The 19,354-nt window shown below is 43.9% G+C and overlaps 1 protein-coding gene across 1 annotated transcript in view; it reads left to right on the forward strand.

Moving 5' to 3' along the window:
• Positions 1–19,354, forward strand: part of LOC144137801 (nose resistant to fluoxetine protein 6-like) — a 113,844-nt gene that overhangs the window by 89,612 nt on the left and 4,878 nt on the right. Inside the window, exons 12-14 of the mRNA XM_077669793.1 lie at positions 3,599–3,719; positions 10,799–10,985; positions 15,007–15,149. Of these exons, the coding sequence (XP_077525919.1) occupies positions 3,599–3,719; positions 10,799–10,985; positions 15,007–15,149 (451 nt within the window). The remainder of the gene's footprint in view (positions 1–3,598; positions 3,720–10,798; positions 10,986–15,006; positions 15,150–19,354) is intronic.

A 19,354-nucleotide genomic window follows, 5' to 3' on the forward strand; every position in this document is an offset into this window, starting at 1 on the left:
TCAAAAAAGTAAAATATGAAAAAATCACGAGAACTGGCCAACCACGTAACGCCCTACATTTCCACAATAATGCAGATTTCGGGAAAGTTTCAAATGTAATCGTTATAATAACGTAAATGGAGATAATTGGTCGAACAAAATTCTGAAAAACTAAAAAATAAAAAAAAACAGAAACAGAAAAAACAAAAACAGAAAAACAGAAAAAACAGAAATCCATAATATTGCGGATGTCGTGAAAATTGCACTTGTAATCGATAAAATAGCGTATATGGAAATGATTGGTGAACGAAGTTTTTAAAACAAAAAAATAGGAAAATTATCAAATAATTACGAAAACTCGCGAACCCTGTAACGCCCTGCATTTCTACAATAATGCATATTTCGGGAAAGATCCGAATGTAATGGTTATAATAATGTAAATGGAGATAATCGGTCGAACGAACTTCTGAAAATCTAAAAAATAAGAAAATATTCAAAAATTAGCAAAAATGTCAAAACGTATAACGCATGGAATTTCCACAATAATGGAGATATCGCGAAAATTCCACCTGTAATCGTTGTAATGGCGTAAGTGTAGATGATTGGTCTAACGAAATTTTTAAAAACAAAAAATAGGAAAATTATCAAATAATTACGAAAACTCGCGAACCGTGTAACGCCCTGCATTTCTACAATAATGCAGATTTTGGGAAAGCTCCCAATGTAATCGTTACAATAATGTAAATGAAGATAATTGGTCGAAGGAAATTTTCAAAAACGAAAAAATAAGAAAAATATTTAAAAATTACGGAAAACGTATAACTCGTGGCATTTCCACAATAATGCAGATTTCGCGAAAGTTCCCCCTGTAATCGTGATAATAGCATAAATCGAGATAATTGGTCGAAGGAAATTTTGAAAAATTAAATTTTTAGGAAAATATAGAATAATTCCGGAAAATGGCGAACCGTGTAGCGCCCTGCACTTTCGTAATAATGCAGATTCGAGAAAATTCCACGTTGATTGCTGACACGAAATTTTAAAAAACAAGAAAAAAAGAAAAATATTAAGCAATTACGGAAAATGTCAATCCGTATAACGCCCTGCATTTCCTCAGTAATGCCGATTTCGCGAATGTTCCACTTCAAATCCTTAAAATGGCGTCAATGGAGATACTTGGTCCGACAGGAGTTAGAAAACCCAAAAACTGTGACTGTAAAAACTCACACTCAAGACACGCGGCATAAGTATGCTGCGCACTAGTAGATAATTCTCTGAATTTCTGGAAACATTTTTTCTTCCCCGGATTGCAGATCTTTTGCAACGGCTTTTTGTACATCACGCCAGCTATGCAAATAAGCCAAGCTCACAAAAGGCAGCATTTTATTGGTCGGGCGACTGTTAATTGCAAGAGCAAATCTTTTGACAATAAGGCTTGCATGAGCATTCAAGTCAGCCTCAAAAGGCGGACATGGAATATGTGCGGGTGACTTTAACTAATCGTGAAAAAAGCTTGATATTTTGGCATAGATCATTGCAGTAAATCGTGGTGCCCAGTATCATTTTTGCAATGCCAAAAGGGGTCACCCACACCCTCATGGTGTAGAACCGCTGGTTTATTCCATAAAAAAGACCAAGGGGAATGCGTCATTCGTTGGGAAACATTTATTTATTTATTTATTTATTTATTTACAGGTACCCTCAGGGCCGAAGCATAATAGAGGGGAGTGGATTTTAAGATTCACAAACAAGTACAGCCTACAGTGCATGTCAAGCAAACATACAAAAAGGAGGAATTGCGCGAGAACACATCGCAAAAAAATTCACAAGTTCTGTGCACAAAGGGTCAATAACTACAAGGAGAAGCCAACATTGCTTTTACGCGAAAGATCAAACACACAAGAGGAAATTAGTAATCATTCATAGTTATTGGAGTGGTTTTGATTACTAATAAGTCATCGGAAAGCTGATCGGACTAATAACTGATCGGAATATTATTGTGTTACTAACGTCTTTTCTTTGCTAGAGGGAGACTCGAAAACATTGAGCAAGGAAAGATGCCTTGCATGCCCATTGATAATAATAAGACAAGAACATCTTGTTCTACCTTCATAGGCACAAGGAACACATTGGCAAAATATCGACCATGTTTACACAGTAATATGGGGGTAGGTTTTTAAATCTTCTAAATTAAGTGGTACGGCCGGATTGAGGAATTGTTTTCACGTATAAAATTGGCTTATTGAGACGCCCATATGTGCGTTGAGGCTTACGGGAGACGTCTCGGTAGGACGGTACTCAGTTTATTACTGGAACCTCCGCGAACAGCAGAGGTTAAACTTGTCTAATCTATTCATTCAAAACAGCCGTGAACCGAACTGCTTAATGTGACTGCGAAAAAGTCAGGCCACAGCAATAGTTACGGGGTCGAAGGAACTAAAAATGAGGTTTGAGGTATGTAACATCGGAGTTTAACTCGAAGTTAGTGGCTAATCAAAATACCGCACTTCAATTTTAGCATATTTGTACCAGACCTTTAAAGGACGCTTGGGTGCAGTGTCACAATTTTTGGGTACTTTATTTGGTGATCGAATCGATAATGCAAGATAAAGGCTATGACAAACACTTGTTTCAATATTCGCAGAGGAAAAAAGAAAAACAAAAGCTTTGAACATATACTGGGGTAGATATACGGCTGCCATTGTTTGAAGTAGACTTGATACAAGAGCTCACTTTATGCTTTCTTGCCTGAGTGAAATCTACCGCAGTCCCATCGATGTGCCTATCACCGTTTTTTTTCTTTATTGACATTTTGACACAGCACTTGAACCAAAGAAGCAAAAGCAAGATAACGATAAAAACTGCTAACCAAAAACCTTGCTAGCAGAAAGCGGTTAAAATTGCTTGAGGTCCGTTAGCGTCTCCATCACGGACAGCCACTCTGGAGGGTCAGGTTGAGCCCTCCACACTTCAATCATCAATCGCATAGTATCAGCAAAATACTCTTTGGAGTGTTTAGCATCAACGTCACGATGACGTATCGCCATACGCGACTTCCAAATGCTATGCAGGGCCAGGACCATGACAAGGTCGTATGGTACTTTGTTGTCACTCTCAATGGGCAGGAACCTGATCCCATGTGCGTTCAGAGGGAAGTCCTTTTTTAAGGTCCGCTGGAGCACGTCCCAAAAAAAATATCCCATCCCAGCACTCGAGGAACGCATGTTCTACCGTCTCGGGTTTCTTACACGGGTAGCATTCAACCCTTCATGGCATGTACAAAGCCTCCTCTTTCTGCCACGTTTTTACGGGGAAGACACCCACGTGCAGTTTAAAAAAGAACGGCTTAACCGATGGCAGAACCGCCATTCGTTTTACAAGTTTGAGCACGTCCTGTCTTGGCCCTACACGGTACATTGTCCTGTACAACGGCACAGGTAATACAGCGTCAAGCAAATCAGGGTACAACTTTTTTCGCGTAACGTTAGATCAGTACTCTGTACTGAAACGTACACGTGAAAACTGGGTAGCTTGAACAACTTCACAGAAGGTACCCTTAATTACTCCGGCAGAAAGATGTGCCTATCACCACGCTTTAAGTAGGATGTGTGGAACGCAGGTTCGCCCTGACGATGAACCGGTGGGTATACCTGCTGCCTCACACGCACCTGGGTCCTTACGTGCTCGGTGCTCTCACCGCCTTCGTCTACGAACGGTACCGAGAAACCAAGATCAGCAAGGTGAGAAAGCGCGCGCCACACTTACCTTACAATCTCAGCTGCGTCTTCATCGATGTGCGGGCATCTGACAAGCATGTCCATAACTACTAGCGAACCAATGGACTAGAAGAAAGAAACATGCGCACAGGACATTCGGTTGTGTAGCATGTGCAGCTTTCTGTTCTTTCAATCTTCAACGCTCCGCCACCGGGTAATGAACACCGAAATGGCGCGAACAAAAAATTAACCGTGTATAAGCTTTGTCCGTTGCAAATGCTGCCGAAAGAAGATAGTCTTCGGTCAATCCTGTAACGTAACACCCTCTCTTCTATTCCCCTCCCAGCCTTCAGGCTTTTCACCTCCCCCCTCTGTCTTCCAATAGTAAATGGAATGGCGTTTGCCTCAATTGACGTATTTTCTCGGGTTCAACCTGCTTACGCGCCATTTGGTGGGCCAGCGAACAATTTAATTTGGACCGCTTTGTTTATCCCGCTGTTTTTAATTAATATAGTAAAAACTAATCTGACGTGTATTCTTAGTTAAACGAACATTGCTTCTGTTAATCATGAACTGGAATCTTGCCTCAAACATGCCTGAGGCTTCTTTAATGCTGCATCAGGGAAAATATGGCACTGGTTTTAGTAGTCTGGAATGGTCTTGCCTGTACATTGGGACGTAGGCTCGGTGCTCGTGCTGTTATGATTCAAGATCGGTTAGTAAATTATCGCTTCCTCAACTACGGGCCGTATCCTTGACCTACCCCTGCGTAACATGTTCGACAGACGTTGGGGTGTCTATCCCCGTCCTGGCCATCCAGCTCCGCACCCTCTGCGTCTTGAAGCGACCCTGGATGCGACGTGGACCATGTCGGGTCGCCCCAGCCCCTCCGCAAGCCGATCCGTCCCGTAGGTATCTTAAATCCAGTGTCCCCAGCCTGCGACCCGACGATACGGACGAGACGACGCCAGCCGTCACCAGACCAGCCCGCGACCCCTGCCCCTTCGCTCGGCGCGGCTCCAGAGCTTTAAAGATTCTTCTCGACCATGACCGCCATCCGTGTTCTGGGGCCAGTGTTCATGGCGCTTATCAGCTTTATCCGCGGCTGAGAATACTTTGTAACTCATCGTGTTCATCTCGTCTTTCATTGTTACTGCACCCGTCCATGGACTGCGGCTTACTCGGTATGCTCTCCTGTCCAACGGGGGATGTGCTTAGAGGAAAAGGAAGTTGGGGGGGGGGGGGGGATGTGATGGGCCGAATGTGACGCAGCCTGTGTCCTCGTGCTGTCATGATCGCCTAGTAAACCATAACTCTTTCTATCATAATTCGGCTCCTTTGAGCGGCCATCGAGTAACAATATCTTCCTTGTTAGAAAATTATTTCAACTTCTTGCCGTGTTGTTGATTGAGTGACAGACAGAGACACGAAAATTTTCGGGTTTGGGTAGCCCAAGGGTGCCGCCTACAAAAACGGGGAATGGTAATAATGGCTTAGCATTATTAGCCCCACGGAAGCTTATCTCTAAGAATAACTGTAGACTTATCGCAAAAGATACAGCCGCAGCCGTAATTTCATCACTGCCTCTCTCTGTATTGTCACATCCTTTTGGCATCTGGTTTTCCCGAGGCCTGGGGTGTTGCAGCGGAGAGCTCAGGCACAGTAGGCACAGAATGGCTGTACCTGTAGACGCAAAAGTTGGGTCAAATGATAAGCTTCTAGAAGTTCATTCAAGGTGTTGCCCACTTTCAAATAGTCACGCAGCAATTGGTGTCCTGACAGCCTATTAGGAAAGAATTGCTTCACACAGGCCAAAAAACTGCTTTGGTATAGCGGAACGTTGTCTCGGTCGGGTCAATGTGTTCCTAAGGAAGGGTGTATCAAGCAAGTCCACCCGAAAATGTTTAAAGTTGGAACAACACCGTCTCCAGAAGTATTTGAAGTGGGTACCGCTACGATACTAACAAACGTACAAAACGACCCCTCTTAATTACCAGGGTAATGCTTGCGTGTCGTCGGATCAACTAGAAACGCGACCTGGTCTTCCTTCAAATGCTTCCTCAGAAAATGTTGCAAAATCTAGGCGCTGCCCGCAAATTTACGCAAGAATATATCAACGCACCCTAAACGAAATCAATTTTCCTACCCCCCAAATTAATTAGAACGGTTCAAACATTTTCCGAAATTGGTCATGTTATTAAAAACACGCAAATACACATAAGCTGATGTAGACGGTATAGTTTTGGAAAAAAATTATTTTTACCATTTCTCCACACAGACCTACTTCGAGAACGAATACAGAACTACTCCACCGCAAAGCATTCCCGTCATATTAAAGCAGACCATAGCAAAGATGACAGCGTGAAAAAGAGGCGGAGTCGAAGCATCTACGTTGCGACCTTTTGGCTTTCTTAAAAAGAGGAGCTACAACCGCATGATATTATCGAAATAATTTTCTGAATGTTTCGGGCTACTCTGAGTAGCAGGAGGAGGAAAAAACTTTATTCAAACGCAACATTAAGCGTCAAGAATCTGATCATCATTTCTTTGCAAAGGATTCTCCTGGAAACTCTTTGTTTTATTCTGCTCTTGACTACGTTAGAAGTCTGTTCAAGGCTATTGGATATAAACGTGAAAACAGCACAGAAAAACTGGGTCGTCGAAAAATCTCCGCATTTTACAGCTCTTTTAGTAATGCTAGAAATTTGTATATCCAGCTGTGGCAAGGAGACACAGTCTCTCCGCGCATTTTCAATACCGCCACGGTTATCTAGTAGAATTCGGAGGGCCTGCATTTACACTTCAAAAGAAACGCACCCTTTGGCATTAATGTCTTTGTGATGCTCGTCAAAAAGCACACACGGGAGACAAGTAGGTCTAGAAAATGGCAACAGGTTTTATCGCCATGTTGGCGTTAGCTGCACGCAGATTTGTGGCAGAACGTTTCTTATAGAAGGACCTAGGTATTCCCTCAGTTTATGCGTGTTTGTTGCTGAGAAGCCGGCACTTTTTTTGGAAGTGGTTTATTGCTGTGAAAATTCATATGACCAGAACAAGCTTAGTGCTCAGTCCTGTTGTTTGGCGTTCATTTTCAGGCCAACGCGAAAGAAGCAGGTCGACATTACAGACATGAATAAGATACTGGTAGCGTCGTCAAGCTTACCGCCAAATACTTCCAAGCTTGCGGTCAGTGCGTGAGGAAGACTTGTTCAGCTACTAAAAATGTGTTAGGGGCTCAGGCGACATTCCTTCATGCTCGCTTGAGGGGAACTTCTGATGAAATTTTTTAAAGACCATGTAGAAGCAACGCTGATAAACTTGTGTCGCTCACATCCTGCGTATTGAAGTTGAGGGTGAAGCTTCTCAGGGATAGGCTTGTATGTTACGCAAACGCAACCCAAATCCTCAACGGCGCATAACAGGTTTCCGTGTTTACATGCCGATGATGGCGTGGGTATGATCAGGACTGTCGGCCACCAGCGAGAATATTCATCAATGCTGGCTCTTTTTTTTCTTTGAAATTTTGAATGTCCGCCATTGTCTCCTGCCAACTTTCGTTGTTAGGACCGACATGCAAAGCTAGACCCGTATCTGCTCCCTTCACTGCAAATGTCGTCATAAACGATAGTCTTCTGCGGCCTCCACCACAAAAATGTCCCTCTTTTCTCCCCCACCCAACTTTTATGCTCGTCCCCTCCCTTTCAATCCTCCTACTATAAACACGAAGGACGTTTGCTAAAGTCCCTCGAATTTTACCGCGTTCCACTGCTCGCCCCATCTACTGGAACGTTTTGTCACTGTCGAACTTGGAAAACTGCCACGAGATCGAGCCTCGCGTGAGCTATTTTAAATGCAGAGCATTTCAGTAACTCACGATGTCACCCGCGTTGACGTCCGTCGTAGTCCGCACCGTCGTTGTCCGCACCCCTCCCCCTACACTATATAAAAAAAATACTATCCGGCGCCTGGTTTCGATCCCTCGACCCTGCGGGCGGAACGCAATGTACGTGGTGCTCTACCCACTGCGCCACAAAGCCGACACATAATGGGAGGCTACGAACGCGCCTTATATCCTTGACTTATTCAAACTACGTCAAGAAGCTGCTGATACAACGCATTCACTACCACCAACTCCCCAAACACTAAACGTTAACGCAATACACCCACCCCCTATGCGACGCATTTACTCGAGTTCCCCTCCGGGGAGATGGGCACAATTTTTTATATGTCCGGGTCAAAATATTGTTCTTAATGCGTATTATTTATTTGCTATCGCAAATATTAAGCACAAATTTATTCCAATAAAAGAAATATGCGAGCACCAGTTGCTCATTGATGTACCACCTCAAATATGCCCAATGTTTTCTGTTTGCTAAACATTGTTGACAAGTAAGAGTTACGCTTCCTGATTAGCGGTTAAAAAAGGTTTTGCTTATATAAACGTCTTCTTCAAAACTTCGTTTAACTTTCGGCCGGTGGCTGAATCGAGAGACAGTCAGGCAGACGGAAATGTTTAGGTTTAATAAAATCTAAGGTTCGACGAAATCTCGTCTGGGCGGGTAAAAGGTTCATAGTTAAAGAAATTGCGGTCACCGACCAAAGGCTTATTAAAAGCCTAAAAAGAGACGTTTCGGCTTCCCAAGCCGAAAGGTCTCTTTTTACGCTTTTAATAAGCCTTTGGTCGGTGACCGCAAGTTTGGGTTTAAGTAACCCAAGAAGAACTATCGTCGTTGAAAATGTAAATGTTTTGATCGTGTTCTCTTCACCGGCCGTTTACATACAGGTGCGACGAGGGAACGCTTTAGGTGGAGGATCTCGCAAGCCCTGTTTTACGAATGTTTACGGTCCGCTTCACTTTCCAAGATGGAAATGAACGAGCTTCCTTGAGCTTTAAATATCCACCAAGCAGCGAATCATATATTGATAAAAGTAGGCTATGTATGCCTTTGTTCTCCCTCCTACCAGCCCCACATGTTGGCAGTCATAGCCCAGCGAGCTCGTTCTTTCCTCTGGGACTAGGGCATAGTGCGGAAAAATCCCGTCCGTGTTTGGAAAATTCGTGAGGAGATCACATCCCTCATATTGGCGTAAAAACATCTCATCCACCACTCTGACTAAAAGAGGTTTATATGAGTCTAACTACATGGAGGAAATTCTTTTGCTAGGCAATGGAAACAGCGAACGATGCCTGCGAACTCCTTAGATGTGCTGAATAAATCTCGGTGGAGGATCCAACCGTTGTAGTAGTAGTACCGTCAAACTAGGAGCTAGAGCAGGGTTCTGTACTGAACAAGTTGCGCGAAATTTGTCTTTAAAATCCCAGTATTTTCACCAGAATGGAGGAAGAGGAGAGGGCGCATGTGTCCTACTTAGTTTCTGAGACAGCATTACACAAGGTCCTAGAAGGTTCTCGGCGTGCTCTTCTGGAGTTCATGTAAGCGTGGGCTACTTTTAGACCTCCCCGACTTTAAAATATACTGCTCCGGCATTTACATGTACGGATGGATGTTGCACGCATGTGTTGCATAACGTTTTGGTCAACCTCTGGAACAAATAGCCGAGAAAACAGCATATTTTTGACCCGCTGTTGTAGTGTGAGACTCTGGGATGAAATTGATCATTGTAGAAATTGGCTTCATACATTTTACAGGTGTAATAAAGGAGTGGTCACTGCCACCGGAGCACGTGAAACAATACAACCTCAAAATATTCAGAACTGGTCGATGGATGGAGGTTGGGTGGCATCCCACGCGCACTGGAATATTTTATCATCAGGACTAACACATAAACTAAATATGTGCTGCTTTGCATGCGAGGAACTAAAATGTTTAGATCACGTTGGGAATGTTGAGGGCAATATTCATGACAAAGGGTAGATACGTCATGTGTGGGAGGCTTCCTGGTTCACATGGACAAGTAGGAGATCGCAGATTGCTTAGACTACATGCCTGGTCCAGATGCTTCACTTTCCGCATCGTGTTAGAAGGACCATGCGCCGTACCATCATGACAACACCAAATATCGTTACGCTGTTGCATAATTATGAAAGACGCAGCTCCGTCATAATAAATTAGGACATTTTTTAGGCTCTGCCTTCCTTATTCTTGCAGAATTATCCTGACGACGTTTCCCATAGCTTAGGTATGATCCGAACGGAGAAACCTTGTGGTGTGTGTTTGAGTACCTGTTCGAAATGGTTTCTCAAAACTTTGCTCGAAAACCCTCCAAAGTGCTTGAACTGCGTACTAGGAAATTGCGGCGACCTATGAACTGAGGTTCAGATATATGAATGCTGATGTTCAGATTTATGAAAGCAAACTGAACATTATACCAGTCTGTGAACTTACCAACGTGGGGTAATTTGTCGTAAAATTCTTGCATTAATACTACCAGTTCATCCCGTGGTCGCGACGGCATTCCTATACTGGTATCCCCGTTTAAAAGTACCTGGCAAGCGAAAGAAAAAAATCCCAAACATTTCGAATTTATTATCAGAACTGCCATTCAGAATAACGGGAAGTTGACCAAGATTACGTAACTGTCGTAGCCAACAAATACAGTGTCATTGCATTGTGGAGAGCGTAGCAGAACACAGGTTATGGCCGTTTCGCTGGGCCGTACGCGGGGTCGATTACGTGTGGTGGTAACGCGTTTGCCAGTTGTGCATTGTAAGGAATGACCGAAAACTCAGAAATAGCATAGAGCCGACATAAAACCTATCTTGGCGCTGTAGCCAACTTCTTTGTTAAGAATGTTTCTCAAAGCTTTTGGCGTCTGAAAAGGGAACAGCGGTTCTGGACAAAACCGGTTGAAGTTGTTTTAGGATTACGGGCACTCGAACATTATTTACAACGTTTTCCCTGCGCCTCCTTTGCAATGATTGGCAGCAAAAGCAACTTTAAGCCCAATTAGGTTCTTTTTCAAGGCGTGTACGGCTTGCAAGGCTTTACAAGCCTATTTGGAATTACGCGGCCCCAAACGATTACCGAATGATGATCAGTGCGAAAGCAGTATGCTTTGGTCCAGTGGGCTCTCATAGCTACCCGAATGCTTCGACGCTGTTCTAACCGAGTGGCCCTCTGTCTGCATCTTTCCTTGTGCAGCTCCAGCAGTCCATTCTTTGGGCAATGGCGTTGTTGTTCACCAGCGCGTCGCTGTTCGGTGCTGCTCCGTGGGGCCTTGGAGACCTGCCGTCGACGCAGGTGACGCTCGCGTACGCAACCACGCATCGCGTCGCCTGGACGCTGGGACTCGCCTGGATCGTCTTTGCCTGCACCACTGGACGGGGAGGTAAGGGGCCCTGGAAAGTGCTCGGATGAGGTCGTTGCGGCATTGCGGACGCAGGGTACAATGCCACACAATCAGGTATAGTGAACTGAGACGCTACGGCTTGGTGGACACCACAGGATGACTACTCAGCCATCTGATTGAAGAACAGGCAAAGACACCAAACAAAGGCTTTTATTAAAAATGGTCCCAACGTTTGGTAGCGTAGTTGGCTCCCTCCTTAGGGGTGACTGTGTTCGACCACAAGCACCACTTATATAAGATACCTTCCTTTTCGTTAACTCGTTTCTTGCCGTTGCGCGTCGGATGCCAAGGGCGTAAATGGCGGGACGGGAACCCATGGATCTATTAGGCCTCCCCGAGTCATTTGCATGTGCCAGGACTCGAGGAGGATTTTTTGTGGGTAATTTGTTTCGGTGCCAATCACCTACAGGCTGTTAAACTCAGTACTGCTGTCAGCTTCTTCGCAGTGTTGTGGGCAAATGCGCTGCGCTGAATGTCAGACTTGCGGACGTCGTTTTTGTGCTGTGGCATGCGTACTTGGAATGCTGTCGGATGCGTACTTCCTGTTACGTCGTATGCCGACGTAACTGTAAGGGCACTGTGCACAAGGGATTTTGTAAACGACCTCTTGCGCTTTCTCCTGTGGCAGGCACTCTTTTGGTCGGGGCATCAGCAATCCAAGCGTTGACACCTGCTTGTGGGCGACGAGAATGCCTTCCTTATAGGGTTAACCATCTCATTACTGCATAAAACCATCATTTAACCACACTGCGATAGTGAAGAGGGTGATCAACACAGAGGGATGAAGAGAAACACAAGAAAAAAAGCCCGATTGACTACAAATGTAACTAAGTAAAGCTGTAAGTTGGTAATTCATAGTGATCAAATGTCGCGCAGCAGAAACAGACGGGACGGAAAGAACACACACAGACGAGCGCTCACTTCCAACTGATTTAACCATCTCATGCGGGATAAGTTTAACTATCTCATTATTGCATCAAACCACCATTTAACCATCTCCTTATGGCATCAATTAAGAATTAGGATTCAGTTTATTTGAAATTCACATGTATTCATGATGACAGGCATCACCTCCAGAATGACCCATCTAGAGTGGCCTACAAAGGCTGACACTTGGATTCCCAATAAGCCACACATGCATACCTTCTCCTTCCGTCACTATTTCGTGTGAAGGCGAGGGAAACAATGCCGCTTGCATCACCTGAATCTCCTGAATCAAAGTGTGCACACTGATTTGGCTGAAACTGGATCCTATAGCTCGAATAATTTAAATGTCATTGCTGTAAGCGAGCGCGCGTTGAAACAAAGCACAGTCTTTTGCACTGGCCTAGCTACAGAGGAGGTGAACAAAAGCATGAAACTTTGTTTCTGGATTCAAATTCAAAACGGAGGCCATAAACGGATTGGCTTTTAACCTTCCCTCTGCTGTGCTTCCAACCTTCCGCTGACAAACACTTCCTGCTAACACTGGTAAAGGGTAGAGATCAGTAATTTTGTTGTACGTCTATTTTTCGTCCCTGGAAAAAATCTTTCAGGAATCGTATAAACGTCCCCTGATGATAAATGTTCCAGAAAGACACTGAAAACATCCGCAGGGAACGTTGCGATTTGCCAAGTAAGTGTTCTTTCCACGGCGTCATCTACGCAAATTCCCATCTATGTTTGTGACCATAAGCCGTGGAGCCCTTTACTAGAGGTTGTATTACCTTAAGGGTCGTTTAATATTCTAATATATTTGTTTTTTAGACACTCAATAAGGCATGTATTCATACACGTAACTCGTTACTGACCGACAGACATACGGACAGACACCAAAACGCACGAATTCCTAAAAGGGGTAGCCTTACAATGATTATGCACTAATTTTGACATTGTATTTAGTATAGAACCAAAAAATCGACCTATTCTGTTGTCAAAATAGCAATAATCTAATACGGTACTTTTGAGGTATCCTTATGCATTCCATTCAGGCTTCTCCGACGAGCAACATTTTTTACAAGCGGAAATTTGAGCGCGAAAATTCGACAAAGACACAGAAAGACCAGACGGGACTAGTGCTAGTCCAGTCTGGTCTTTCTGTGTCTTTGTCGAATTTTTGCGCTCAAATTTCCACTTGTAAACATGAACCAACTATCCCAACAACAAGTTCTATTAAGCAACATTTTCCTCTTCTTCTTGAACAAGTGGTGAGAAATCCTGTTGTTGCTTTTTTCTCATTCACTTGCCCATTTCCATTGTGGTGATACCCATCCGGACATCAGGACGGTTCTATTTTTTAAGCCACAGACGGAGTGAAGTCGTATTCGTGATGCTCCATTATTTTTCCGTTATTTTCTGTTTTACTGAACATGATTTTCGGCAGGAAGACATTTCACTCCTGCTCTGTCGGCCTGGTAGATTGGAAGGCTTATTTTGAATATTTTTGGAATCACACTTATTAACGTTTAAAGCAACAATTCGGCTACTTGGCCTCTGTCACAGAGGATGTTGTTGTGCGCAGGTAGCGAAAGTTTATTTGCAGAGTGATAAGTGCTAATTCCAGGTGGTTCACTGTTTCCCAGAAGCATGTCGCTATCTTTCACATGACCCAGCTAGCACATCGATAAACTCTAGCTTACTGCGTTCGTCGATTTACCAAGTCGGTACATTTTGCCTACCGCGCGCAGACCGCGTCCCAATTGGTAAGGCGTCGAGTTGCGTTCAAGAGGTTTAACCACAACACCCAAACGTTATTGACTAGCATAAGTCATTCGAAGGGACAAGTACACGAGAACCGAACAATGCGAACGCAGCTTCGGCTCTTCCTTACGTCACCACCCTGTCCGCACATGCTATACCGTTCTTCTTCTCCTGCTCCATGCCCAGTGATCTATGGCCAAAAGTTTTGCCGACATAGGACCTTATTATTGATTAGGCAATTAAATACCGTTAGCTCCTCGTAAGAAAGACAATGTTCGTTTGAGTTGACTTCGTGCTTGTACAGCCACCTCGAAAACCCTGTTTTTTTTTCGTCTTTCGTCGCCACTTTTGTTTTGACCATGACATACTTATGCCATCCATGGACTGCCCATCAGGCTCGCCGAATTTAGGCTACGACGTGAATTGGATGGTTGTAACAATCATTAAATGACGTCTGCATGAATCTGATGTAAGATTTGTACGTGATACATTACGTTTTGTAATATTCCTTTCGATCTTCGTGAATCTACAAGAATTTTATGAGTAATTATATTGCACGCAGTTTGAGGAGCAACTATACCGCCTACATTTTATGCATATATATATATATAAATGGCGGATTTTTTCTCGCCTTATATTTTCGCTTATTTATCACTGTATCAAAGAAACATGACAAACACACGTCATTCGGCACTATTAAATATTTCGGAAACAGCCGAATAGCACTGGCAATGACGACTGCAACCTTGATATGTGTCCTTACGCCGTCCCTCGTCCCGTATCTTTCTGTTCTGCTATATATATCTATCTCTCCCTCTCTCTCTCTCTCTCTCTCTCTCTCTCTCTATATATATATATATATATATATATATATATATATATATATATATATATATATATATATATATATATATATATATATGTATAGATAGATAGATAGATAGATAGATAGATAGATAGTTAGATAGATAGATAGACAGACAGACAGACAGACAGACAGACAGACAGACAGACAGATAGACAGATAGATAGATAGATAGATAGATAGATAGATAGATAGATAGATAGATAGATAGATAGATAGATAGATAGATAGATAGATAGATAGATAGATAGATAGATAGATAGATAGATTGATAGATAGATAGATAGATGTTTCTCCTTTAGCCTGCAATAAAACTTCTCTTTCGGTCAGACCATTCTTACCTTCCTTCTCCGCCACCTGGACACGAGCCAGGAATGCATATCCACAAAGCAAACAACTTATCCCTGGCGGTTTGTAAAAAAATGCTCACCCTTTCTTTGGTTTCACCTTTTACAGGCGTGATTAACTCGGTGCTCTCCTGCAACGCCCTGGTTCCTCTGGGAAGGCTGTCCTATTCCATCTATCTGGTCCATGCTTTCTTTGTGTTCTTCAAGGCCTGGACGATCCGGCAGCGCATTGAGAACCAACATTTCCAAATTGTGAGTGGCCCAAAACTCGAGAACTTTCTCATGTGTCGTCGGTAACCGGCAGGGGTGGAAATTAAATTACTACCAAGGTGCCCGACTAGCGGCCTTGAAGGACCATTTCTTTCAAATAGCACTAAACATTCGCGAAAGTCTAAGGTGGATTGAGAGAGCAGTTCAGGCAAAGAGCCTACAGGTACCTTTCACGACAATGACCACATGCGCTCTGTTTTGCGAACTGGGTGCCCCACCAGGTGCCTCTAACAAATAATTAACACAAGCATGCGTTCTGCGGCAAGCTGCCTGTCGACCACCCTAAAGCTTGTGCTTACACTTGACAGAATTCCCAAATCGAGTCGGCCGTGAGGAGAGGCAGGGGCGAACATGACGCGCGTTAGTGTGGGTTTGGCATGCTAATAGCCGTAACCGCTAAGCAGGTTTTGAAGTGATTCCCGCGATGCATAAAAAATTATCAATACAAAAAAAAAGCCGCAAGGACTTCACAGAAGATCAGGCTTTTAATTATCAACTTTTATGCAGCCGTTCAACGTGTACAGGTGCGTTCAAAAGTAATTGGCACATGGTCTAATAAATTTACAGGAAATTCTTCTTGTGGAAACTGCATGCTTGCATTGGTGTGCGTTAAGAGGAGTTCTCTATAATAAAAAAAGGGTCCATGTAAACCGGTAATATCTGTTGCAAGCGAGTAAGACAAATATTTTTTTATTTTTTTTAAATAAATATTCACAAATCCTTGTTCCACTTCCTTATGACTGCACCTGTACATGTGTGATCGCGCAGTCACATTGCAGTGCTTAACATGTTACAACACTACTTAAACACTTCAACTCAGACCAGTAATTAATAGACGTCAAATTGTTCGTGATGTAAGCGCCGTCATATGCATAGGAAGTTAAGCAAGCAAGCAGAAACAACTTTAATAAAACTATGCAGCATCACCAAAAGCACTTTGTCAATTACATAAAGCGGCGAGTGGCTGGCACTGTAAAGTCAGCAAAGACAAGATTAGGAAAATGCAAATGAGACATCGTTTTTCTAACACCACGATAAAAAATGAAGGAGGCTCCCATTAATACGTAAAACTTGAAGGTAGCGAAGCTGTACGCAACAGTAGCGTTTCTCCTCTTTTTCGCCTCGTGGCGTTGTTTAAGCCTCGGAGGGACCACAGTTGGATGTTCGTCGTCCTCTAGCGCACATGATCCTGCGTAGCACGTGGCCTCGTGGCCTTCCTTCGCGGAGCGCGCTTATCGCTGCGGCGGCGGCCTCCTGGCCGTCCTCCGCCACTTCCCGCTCACGGGTCCCGCGGACGTCTCCTTTTCATCCTCACCTATCTCCCCCTCCCGCATACCTCTCCCCGTTATCGGACCGCTGCTCCGTGCCGGGCGCTTGCGGGAAGGGGTGTGGTTTTAGCTCTAGCTCTCAAGGGTTAAACTGTTCACCGCACGAAGACTGCCCGAGGTAGCGTAGTGTAGCTGGCTCTACAAAATTGAGGGACCTTTAGCACGAAACCAAATTCACGAGCGGAGCTGGGTGTTGTGTTTAAATATGTAACTTAGAAACAAGATTCTTTTGGCATTTGTGAGGACCATTGATGTGTTTATTGAATATAACTCTTTAACACCGCCGTTCAGGTGGAGATTTTGGTTCTATACATAGCTGTTAGTACCCACGTAAAGCCTTTGCAGTCTTAATATTGCCTCGCCTACCGCCAACGGATGTGTAAGAGCATATGTCTCTGCAGAACTCGAAAGCTCCATTTTTAACAAAAGTTAACTACAGAGAGATACGCTGGGTGAAATGCGCAGCATTGGAATCCCTCACCTTAACATGGAAGCTACTTTCTGATCTTCATGTTCCAAAGGATTCACTATCACGAAGTCGGCAGACTGACATTCGCGGTGTAACAACAGCGCCGGCAGAACCATTTGTTACGGAGCTACTTGTGTAAATATGGGTGTGGTCCTCACTGTATGCCTCGTAAGGGTAAGTCAAAGTTAGCGGCTGTAACGCTCGTGTTGCCAGATCCAGTTTTTGTTAATACCTGGAATGTGAAGGAGCACTAGAGGCAGCATCGGACACTACAGTGGGAGAGGCGGCCTTGTCGCAGGAGTGTAGTTGGATCTGATGTCATTGATGTGGACCGCTACTACCCTTGCGAATGACGGATGCGGATGACTAGCCAATCGCTTTAGGGAGCTTTGTGCCGTCTACCTGAGGAATAACTCCCTGCAGAAATCAATATAGTTTAAGACCGTGCGGCCAATGAAACTGGCCACTCAGGTATTCCGGCCCAGCGGTCAAGTTAGTCGTAAGCAACCAGTCGGCCTTTTAAGTTTTTCCACTGAGTAGGCCCGGAAACCACAGCAGGCACATCGTCTGTGTGCCTGCCACGTGATTGGATTTGGGAACGCAATCGAAACTCAACGCCCATGGCACTTAACCAAGGATAGCGCGTGCTGTAACGAGCCTGGAGCGCACTATCTACTTCAATTGCTTCAGCACACCCAACATCCTCAGGAGCAGTCTCAGCGATCTCCTTGCAAGTGAACATTAGCGCTCATGACGAAGCGAACGGAGTGGGGATAACTACCAAAGAACCTGCCGTACCAAATAAATAACCATGATATTTTTCATTGACGTACTGGTACAGTTGTCGTTGTTTCTACAAGTTGCAATTTTTCGACACACGCCGTTGTGCGACCCATTCTGATCGGTGCCAGGTCCGCCTAAACCATACGAATGCCACCAACCAAACTTCACGCCAGCCACGGCTCTCGCGCTGAGCTTCAGCGCCGGAGTACCGTACTCTAGACACTGAGTATAATATGGGGGGGTGCAAACATAAGTATCAAATAGAAAAGCGGAATCATGAGAGGCCGATTATGAGCATTCTTCGTGTGCTCTTTTTTTATTACCCCGCATTCCTAAGTTGTATATATGCTCTCTGTGGGACTAATTGTCAAATGGCGATGTTCGAGATGCCTAAAACTTTTTCGTGCCTCAGCTCGTTATCTCGTGAGCGCGTTTATCCCTGTGTCCAGCTATCTTTTTGTAAGTGCGTATATGCATATATATATGTATATGTATATTTATATGTATATTTATATGCAGACAAATATTCATTGTTATTCCTTCTTTTATCCGATGACTCAGAATTTTTTTTTACTTTTGTGTTGCAATCCTTTGTTTGTTTTTTGTTTTTTGCTCACCTGATTTCTCATACTCCCTTTCTGGCTGCTTTATCATTTTTACTTATTCCTCCGTTGGTGATAGCGATTGCCCTGTTTGAATGTATACATAGACAGGTGTACTGTGATATACATTCTGTGAAATATCTGCTGACGCTACAATGCTGCTGACGCAGTGCGTAGGGGCAGAGGGCCTCTGTCAGGCCGTTTGTGCGTTTAGTCCCAGTCTCTTCCCTCTTAGAAGAGAAGTAAATGTTTTTGAATTCAAATAAAAAGAAGAAAACAAACAAGCAATGGGCACCCTTCATGTAATGGTCTTTTCCTTTTTTTCTTCTGCAGAAGCAATTGCAAGAAAGCTATTTGTTGTAGCTTAAATATATGCCGAAGCGGCGTGATGTTAGCGCATGACGTTTTGCAGAAAAAAGAATAATGATAGTCTTTGTTTGATGATAAGCAGAGTTCGGCACCCCGTCCAATACACCTACACCTAATGACGTCAATGCCTTCGAAAATAAAGTATGTAACAGCCCTGCCAAATTTCTGTATGCGGAAGTGTCACCAAATAAATTGGCACGTACGCACTCACAATTAATAAAAGGAGACCTTGGGCACATGTTAAGCAATACACGGTGAATAATGGAACAACCATCTGTTCGATGAAAAGCTGCTAACTAATTAAAAAACACTAGTGCCGTTGCAAAATTTCACTGGAAGGCACAGTACGCGTGCAGCCGTTGGTAATAAGTGGGTCGAATCTGTACTGTTATTTCGGCAGATAGCTGCCACTGGTCGCCAGCCAAAAAAAAGGGTTTGGATTGTAGGCTCCTTGCCCTTTAAGAAAACAAGAAGTTGTGCGTATATGGTTTCAAAACGCAGTTATAGCTGCAATTCAAATGCGGCTGAACTGAAATACATTACGTTATGGCACGCGGCCAGAAATATTTCGCAAGCACAAAAATTGTTCAAGCTTCTTGAGCTATAAATGTGGGTAGTCGCTGTTCAAGATGAGCT

Source organism: Haemaphysalis longicornis, unplaced genomic scaffold (assembly GCF_048455015.1).
Source record: "Haemaphysalis longicornis isolate Haplotype H1 unplaced genomic scaffold, Haemaphysalis longicornis Haplotype H1 scaffold_1, whole genome shotgun sequence".
NCBI lineage: Eukaryota > Metazoa > Arthropoda > Arachnida > Ixodida > Ixodidae > Haemaphysalis > Haemaphysalis longicornis.